Source organism: Halyomorpha halys, unplaced genomic scaffold (assembly GCF_000696795.3).
Source record: "Halyomorpha halys isolate HHAL.00 unplaced genomic scaffold, Hhal_1.1 Scaffold29.1, whole genome shotgun sequence".
In the NCBI taxonomy this organism is placed as follows: Eukaryota; Metazoa; Arthropoda; class Insecta; order Hemiptera; family Pentatomidae; genus Halyomorpha; species Halyomorpha halys.
In genome coordinates, this window is record NW_027115892.1 from 2766106 (window position 1) to 2775865 (window position 9760).

Sequence of the window (9760 nt, forward strand, 5' to 3'; positions counted from 1 at the left end):
CATGAATATAAATGAAACAGGAAGGATAGTGAATATAAAAATAAAAATAAAAAATGTGAGAATTTAGAAAAACAAGAATAAAAGATATGACAAGAATCATCTCATCATTTGATTTGTATTTTTTTTTTCTTTTTACATCTCTTTATTTGTATTTTCTTTAATATTTCTTTTCTTATCTATCTGTTACTATTACCCTTTTCATTTACTATTTACAACCTTTAATTTTTCTTATTATATCTTACTTTTTTACATTTTATACCCCTGTTATTTTACACTTATGTTTTTTTTTTTCTCATTTTTTCCTTTTGTAACTATGTGTTTGTATCTTTTTTAGCCCTGACGAAGCCCTGCAACGTGAGGCGAAACGTTGGCTCAATAAAATAGTATAATTATCTACTATTTGAGTTTTTTTTTTTACCGCACCCGGACCATATTCCATTCATCTATACACACGGTCCATCAATAATCTTCCAGTATGCATAGAAAATAGTTTTTAGAGCTTGATATTTGGAAATGTGGGGGGGTTTGAATGGGAAGGAGTGGAGCTGGCACATGAGATCAGAAAGGCAGGAAAGCCAAGACAAACTAAAGATTCAGGATCACAGTCTTGTTATCTTGACCATGTTACAGGACCTTGCCTCAATTTTAACAGCTAAAAATTTGTAATCTGTTGTCTAATTGTTCTGGATATCCTAGAGGATCAACAAGTTTCTACTGTGATTGTCACATTTGTTTTCAGTAACAGTGCATTGTGGGTGCATTCAGTGAAAACAAATATATAGTATGGACAAAAGGTCTATTATTGATCACATATTAGTCAGAAGAAGTAAGGGACCTATTTATGTTAAGAAGTATTAAACAATGTTTCCTGACAGGAAGCTGCCATAACCTAGTTGTACTGTTCCAAATCTGAAATAAAAAAAATATGCGATGGATATTTTATTGTATATATCAAAAACAAACTGGAAGAAGAAAAAATGAAAACATTTTAATACAAAGAAGAGGCATATTTAATGTGAGTAGAACCAAAGGATATAGTTAGTATTATTATAAAAATAGTGAAATTAATATATAAGTAAAGATTAAATTTTTTTAAAAAATTCTACATTGGATTCATTCATGTACTAATTCTTTTAATTTTACTTATATCTTCTTTTTCATTTTATAATAATACTAACTATACACTTTGGTTTTAATCACATTAAATTTGGATTATACATGCCTTTTTTTTTATTACTGAGCTATTTGTTCCTCCAGTCGAAACAAGAATAATTAAAAAAATAAATTGCATGTGTTTTATTCAAGTTTTAATTGTTTTAACATTTTACTGAATATTCTGAATATGTGGATAATAAAGAGCATTATTTCTGACTTTGTTGTTTTAGACGTTAGACATATCCATATTAGCAATCTTTATTTCAAAATATAACTAAAAGTACGTCTTAAAGTGAATCAATTAGCATACCTCGCTCAAACTCCTTTTTATCAAATATTTCTTTCAAACTTAACATCATGTAAAATGCATCTGTATCACTGTTAATTGTAAAAAGGTTTTCAGGTCTGTTACTATGTTTATTTTCTACCCCTTTGATCCTGAAAACAGATGAGTGAGCATTTTAATATAGGTAAGTATTTTAAATTTAAAGGAAAAATTATTTCAACAATTTTAATTTCTAAAAACTAAAATTGCCATCATCAGGAACAATCATATTGTTATTTTGTATTTCCATCCAAGTATGTAATACAATTCTAAATTGAGTCTAGAACATTTTAAATTCAGTCCAATATTGGTAAGCCAAATATTATCATTTTTTTAAGAAAAATTAATATCACAATTTTAATCTTCACCACTTTTCCAATATTTTTTTGAAATATTTACTTTTAGAATTTAGGTTTAAACATTCAATACATTACTCATAGCATATGATTTATGGGACAATGTTTACTGAACAACAAAATTACATTTTCACTGTTTAGACTTGACTTACAGCCTCCAATTCTACATTAGAGTGAGCATTTTAATATAAAAATAATGATGCTACTACTTAAGGTACAACTAATAGTATATGTTAAAGTAAAAAAAATTAACATACTTTGATCAAACTCCTTTTCAACAAATATTTCTTTTCTCATTTAATAATACACTAATTTTGTAAGTTAAGTTTTTAATTTTTTTATATTTACTTATATATTTTTACCAAATCATTGAGGGAATATTCTTCTTGCATGAAGTTGTTTTTTTTTTTGCACATGTGTTGCACCTCTCCATACGTCTCCCTATGTCTTAACTTAATATTCATAGCACCAAAGTCTTATGTAATTTACATAATTCCTACACTGAAATATTGCACAATTATAAACAATAAACATACTTAACTAACAAACAATTATGGGGTAGTGGACCTGCTGCTACTTACTGGTCCTTAAAAAACTAGAATATGCTACTAGTCATCATAACCTAATCTACAATCTACTGCTTGGTGACCAAAATGTAAACTATTATTTAGCAGACAACCATTTCATTTTGTTTTTCAGTAATTTCTTGTAAATACTTTAAAATTGCTCTTGTAATAACCATCTAATAAACTGTAAAATTTATAAATGTATTATTTCACTGGGTGGCTTCAATGCCCAGCAATTTTACTGTAGAATTTGATTCAAAAAGAATTTATTTTGAAGAAGACAGTTGATCTAGTTTGCTCTTCTGTTGGTGCAGAATTATCTACCATTATTTTAGTGTTTGAAGAGTGATGTTATTTTGAAATATCCTTCGAGTATTCTTCCTCCCCTATATCAGTGGTATCTATCCTTCTGTAAGGATCTAGGGTGAATATCTTGACGACTTGCTATCCTCCTGCACAATTGTACCCTTGTACTATACCCTGCATAGTGATCTAGATGGGTTAAGTATTGAATACGATAATTGTTACTTGTAATTGTTTGATTAGTACAATGTTAATAATCCTTTTTTCCATGGAGTATCCGAGGGCATTAATTCCAAAATATGAGTTTTTTCACCTTCTATTTCATTAAATTTTTTATTTGTATCAGCATAGAAAAAGTGTGCTTTATTAATAGATATAATTGTAAAGCTTTATATTCAATAGCTATTTACAAGACTCTACAGCCTTTAAGTATAACTAAGTACAGAATTAATAAAATAACAAAGAGTAATTTTAGAGTATACAAAAGAGTTTCAAGCAGTCGAATAAAGAAAATAATAAAAAAAGGGAGTAATGATACGTTAGCTAGTTATTTATTTAGAAAATGCTAATTTATTTCATATTGACTGTAGATGTATTGATATTTTGATCCAAATTTATAAAAATAAGGGAAAAAAACGTATCAAAATAATAATTATATAATCTACATTAATATTATAAGTAGTAAACTTACTCATCAATTACTACTCTGCATTCTTTTTTGGGCATTAATTCTGCAACAGACTGCGGTTTTGAGAATTGTGTCCCACAAAACAGAAATAAATAATCATAATCAAAATCATATTCTTCGTCCACCAAGAGGAACTTCTGTTTTCTGAAAAAATAGATACCAATTTACTTTTTTGTAAACATTTAAAGGTGAACAGGTAGCCTTTGAAATTGTATCAGACATATTGTGTAACTTAGCAGCACAAGTAGTTGATCTATGGCAGATCACCCATCAAAGACTTGTGGGAAGGGTATGAGCCCCGAAGGTGGATATATTGTTCCTCTTTACCACAATGAAGACCCATTTGAGCTCATCATTAGAATGAAAAAGAATCTATATAAATTTGAAAGGACTTATGTTTTATTTTATTTTATTAAAATTTCTTCATTTATGTATATTGATTGGCATGGTACACTCAATTATCATTACTGAATTATTATTTAATTATTTTTAAAAATTATTAGTTTATTCACATTTTGAGTGCATCGGATCTTAACTAAGTTCTCAATTCTGAATGTTAATTTAATTTTGTTTTATAGTATATCACACAAAGCATTAATTTTCAGAAAAACATTAATAAAAATTGAATTGATGAACTCTTATGAATTAATTAGTAGCATCTGTTATACTCTTCTTTGGCTTCTATGAAATTGTTGCAATGAAAAAGATTTTCAATCATCTATTAATAAAAGCTTCAAATTTGAAAACAAATAAATTTTCAGAGAGTATTGGATCACTTTTTTTTTAAATATTTGTACTTCTAGCAAGTCCAATGTCTTGTCAATCATATTAGAAAGTGTTGAAGAACTTTTTTTAGTCTTGGAAATTTTGCATGATAAATTTTGAAAGGATTATCATTTTTTGTTTCAAATAATTGGCCCAAGCTTACTGTGTTATTTAATATTCAGCTCTAATCATTATTTACTCTTTTATAACTGATAGTAATTGCAAATTTATTCTCTATCTCAGTCTGTTTATCCTATATAATTTAGCTATTTAGTTTTACCTATTCATTATATAACTGCATATTTATTCTCTATCTCAGTCTGTGGTGAGTCTGATACATTATCTAATAATTATAAACAACTAACAAACAAAAATGGGGTAGTAGACCTGCTGCTACTTACTGGTCCTTACAAAACTAGAATATGCCACTAGTCATCACAACCTAATCTACAATCTACTGCTTGGTGACCAAAATGTAAATTATTATTTAGCAGACAACCATTTCCTTTTGTTTTTCAGTAATTTCTTGTAAATACTTTAAAATTACTCTTATAATTACCATCTTGGTGAAAACATGAATACACATAAATGTTCTTAATCAACATAATACATTAATATGCTATTTCAGACATCTAATAATCCTATATTTTGAAGTAATTATTTATAAATCGTAAATAATTCTTTATTCAATGAAATAAATTATAATTTTTTATCTATAAAACATACACACTTTCTTTCATCCTTAAAATAATAATGTTTTCTCCAAACTATTGATATCAACCAACTTTTTATTTTGCAAAAGAAGTAAAATATCACTACAACATATATACTAATTTCTACATTAATATTTACTTAAATATCTGTGTTATACTTGATATATTTTACTAGATTAATTTAACTTATTATTTTTCTAAATATTTGTTTTAGCAGCTTATAATCACCTGTCTATACTTGTCACTATGCCATCAACCATATCTACCCAAGTATCTAAAGATAGCCGACCTAAGTATTCTTCATTATATTTATTACTTGATACAGTCATCATTTTAACATATTTATCATATTGTTCTTCAAATTTAGTTGGTAGACCTCCTTGTGAAATTAGAGTAATACTTTTATAGCCTGAATACCAACTTGAAGGACTGAAACAATTTTTAAGATTTAATTGATAAGATCATTTAGAATTGTTACATTGTCAAACCCTTACATAGTGATTACTGAAAAAAAATAATCACCAATATTAACTAGCTGATAAAAAACTAGCTGATAATTGTTTATTATAATGGTTTGCAATTCTAGGAAATCCTAATGAGTTATCCTCTTCAGAACTAATTTAAATTTGTTTCTAGCTATAGAAGTTTTATTCAAAATCAATTAACTATATGATTTTAAAAGAATTTGATTATTGAAATTTTCTATTTGGATAGATGATGAAAAATGAATGAACTATAATCTATTATTAAAAAAAACAACCTTTATAAATATAAAAATTTTCTACCTGAATATGAGATGTTCCAAGAAGCTTAGGGCTAGCTCTCCACCACCTACTACTACAATCTTAGTAGTATAAAGCTTTTTTTGGATTCCGGCCATTTTGTAGTTCATATGGTATAAGGCAAAAGGATGCATATTTTCACGTATAATCCTCCCATAAGGAGTTAAGTTCCCTAGACCTTCTTTCCAATATTTTGGTAAGCGCCTAGGTTGTACTGGGATCCAATATTCAATTCCAGATAGGATTGAAAATTCAGGATACTAAAAATGAATAAAAGTTTTACATTATCTTTCATGCATTGTATTTTTATTATAAAACAAATTATAAATTGATTTAATGAATTATTTATCTAAAATCACACGATGCTTTATTATGATTAATTATAAATCTTATACAAAATTATATTCAACTTTTAATATCTTATACACAAGGCTGCTCAACTATCCTGGCTCTAAGAATTATCAATTATTAATCTTTGGTCAAAATTATTAGATTACACCAGAAAATATTTCTTAAGAAATTTTTTTTTTTTTTACAAATTTGGGGAGAGAAAATTAATGGTAAAAAACAGTAGAGTAATAAATGGGCTACTGTAGGATATCAAAAATTAAATGAACACATTGCCTTCTTTTGTTTTAAGATGTAGCTTTGTTTCAGCAATATTAAATTATTTGTCAAAATTATGTGTTTATAATGTCAACATTTTTAGAATAGGAATTACTGTTGGAAAATAAAATCCAACATTTAAATCAGTTCTTTTTGAATTTATGAAAGTATGAAATGGATAAGGCAGTTAGTCTGAAACTTGCTTTAAAAAGTTTTAGTTTTTACAAAGCACAAAAGATTTAGTATTTAAAATTGAATCTTTTATTTTGTCCCTTAAGGTGTAATACCTCGTAAGTGTGAAAAAGTTAACAATACATTTTTATACTTAAAAAAAAGAAGAAGAAAATGACTGTATAATTCTAATCAACATGAAAAATCCATATACCATTCCAAAGACATTTTGTCTCAATCCTTGTTCTGTAGGATACCAGCATAATTTTTTCTGGCTTTGAGAATTCTTTCAAGATGTTTCTACAATAAAGCTTTCATTTTTATTTTGTTAAATGGTGCAATGTTTTTTTAGAGTGAGGATCAGCTTTAGTCATGATTTGTTAAATAGCATTTAAAGAATAAAAAAGAATTTATAGGTCATCATTATGTCATAAAATTTTGAATTATTTTTATATTTTATTATTTTTAATAGTTTTTCTTTGTTGTTTGTGTTGTTAATAAATTCATAAACTGGTAGGGGAGAATTAAGGTCTGAGTCAGCTGTTACTTCAAAGTCAGCGGAATGAGCAGATCAGCTGATTCAAATATATATATATATATCCTGTTATGTACTACTTCAATTATTCCAGATGTATAATAAAATCATGATGTAAAGGTATGACTTTGGGTTTACTTTTAGCATTAGATGTCCAGGAATTATATAGGCATACAGAGTTGTCCAGAAATTTTGCCTCATTATGCTTCTTAAAAAATATGTAGTTAAGTGAAGGAATGGAGTAATAAGGACAAAATGCCTCACAAATCCATGAGCATCTCTTTTGTGTACTGAATAAAATATGAAATCTTCCACATTGTAATTTCCAACTAAATAATCCATATCGTTTTCCTGACTGCAATAATAATATATTTAATTATATACAACCACAACACTCATTAATTTTTGTTTATTAACTTTTTTTATATTAACCACATCTTTATTTATAGGTTAATATACTATATATATTTACTGCTTGACTATCATATGTTAAGATGAAAGACTCATGCTACTAATCTAAGATGAAAACTACAATATGGCCCATATTCACATGAAATTAGTAAATATAAAAATAAAACTATTCTCAATTAAAATATAATATCCAAAAAATAAATAAAATGACTGTCAAATTTAACCCACAAATGGGATATGGCACCCATCAAAATTTTTGTGAAACTTTATGGCATAAGTTTCAAATGTATTGATAATTTTTGTTTCTTGAGTAGTTTCATTTCTTATCATAAATCCAAGGCACAGCTTCCTCTACATCAGAATTTGATATGGAAAGAGTCATGGGTTTTAGTCAGCACAGAAAAATGTTGGGTGTATGCTTACTGCATATAGAAGTTAAATTATGTCCCTATAAATTGTTAATAGTCAAATTAAAGGTGATTAATATCAATTTATCCTGGAAGAAATAAAATATACATATAAACAGTTTTTTTGTAGAAAATTAGAAGTATCAAACAATATTTCAGATGTTTTATGTTTTATTTTTACATTAGGATATAAAATCTTATTTAATAAAAACAAACTTTGAATTTGCTATGCTTTTATGTATAAGATAAGTATGTACAGTAACAACATATACAGATCTTCTACATGATTACTAAATTAACAGTGTTATTTATAATTATTTAAAGGGATCATGATTTTTTTTCAGCTCATTCTACTTTGAATTGGGATTAAAACTATAGAAAATATTGCTAAAACTTTATTATATTTATTTTCAGGAATCAATTTACACCCTTCATTCACTTCTTTATTCTTTCAACATTTGAACAACGTTTCTAGCTCCTTTGCCCATTATCAAGTTCTTATTATTAATTTGTGGAAATGTGTCATTTAAAATTAAAAATCATTCTTATACATTCCTAAATGAATATAAGTCCTAATTTTTTTTTTTAGTAAAAAGCTTATTTTTTAATCTTCAATTATTGCTGAATTCAAACCATGTTTACTTTTCAAATGCACTTCCTTCCTTTTGTCCACTTACTTATTCATATTTCAGTGCACTTTGGAACTTAGTTGTTGTGGTGCAACTAATATTTATATTTAAAGAAAATATTGCTTTTGCCATGCTTATGAAAATAATGTCAAGTAATTATTTAAAATGTACCCAACTACTGCGAAACCAATCAGCGTGTTGCAACAGATAAAAACATAACATTTCAGTGGTGAAACTTTGGCAAATCGGTTTGTTTGTCCTCTTAGGATGGTGAATACATCTTTATGAATCTGATGATAATGAGGATTTCGAATAGTTAGTGCCATGATTTCTTCAAAGTCTGTCATTTCAGCTTCCCTCACCAGAAACAGTCTAGAAATTGAACAAAATCAGCATAAATTCTATTTAAATTTATAAATAAGACCAGTTTCCTGTAAGGGAATCATTTTTAATATTTTAGTGTATTGATTATTTAATTAATGGTTATAAATGAGATACTGAAAAGACCAAACCAAAAATAAAATAATTAAAAAATGAAAATTTTTTTTTTTAATGTTAAATTTTTTTATGTATGCAAGGTTTTGAAATATGTTAGAAAAATGTCTCAAGCAGATTCCTTTAATTTAGTTTGAGCTCTCAACTAATGTATAAAATATATATAAAATACAAATAGAAACTGAACAATTATTTTCTCATTAACAATTAGCCAGAGATTATATTTTGGATTGATTAAAACTTGATAGATTTACTAAAACAAGTAAATTACCCTGTGAATGCCAATTTGAAACAAACAAACAAATCTCGATTCCCATATGTTCTTCTCTTGCGATCTAATAACTAGAAAAACAAGAAAATTAGGTCAGTCAAGAAAATATATCTTATTAACTTAAGCTTGGTTATAATTAGAGGTCAGATTTTTGTGTAGTTAAAAACACAAAATGTGCAGAATTGTCCAATGAAAACACAAAATTTATATAAAACACTTAAAACCTGCAATAATCAACTATTGTTTAATTTATAATATTAATACATTGAAAGTTTGCTGCCCTGAAAGTGGTTCCTTGGCAAATATTATTTGCCCACCTTCAGCGGACTCAGCCCAATCTCTTATAATAACAAGTGGCAAAGGGAGGGCACCAATTACGTCGGTATATATACTTTTTTTTTTTTTTCGACCAAGACTCCCATTGGAGTCCTATACTGCCTAACCATGGTTGGGGGTCAAAAGTTCTTCATTTTGTGGGACCGCCACACAATGAAAAAAGTCAACGTCCCAGGCCGGATTCGAACCGGCACCGCCAATAGACATCAATTTGGTAAGACTGTGTCTTAACCACTGAGCTATGGG

General features: G+C 27.3%; 1 protein-coding gene across 1 annotated transcript; it reads right to left on the reverse strand.

Moving 5' to 3' along the window:
- Nucleotides 1-1442: 1442 nt before the first annotated feature.
- On the reverse strand, nucleotides 1443-9249 carry LOC106683996 (cilia- and flagella-associated protein 61-like; the record flags this gene model as incomplete). The annotated part of the gene is made up of 7 exons (XM_014425805.1): nucleotides 1443-1593; nucleotides 3397-3537; nucleotides 5100-5300; nucleotides 5657-5913; nucleotides 7104-7320; nucleotides 8584-8784; nucleotides 9179-9249. Coding segments are annotated over 7 exons (1239 nt in total), but the record flags the coding sequence as incomplete, so codon positions are not given.
- Between the last annotated feature and the right edge of the window lie 511 nt (nucleotides 9250-9760).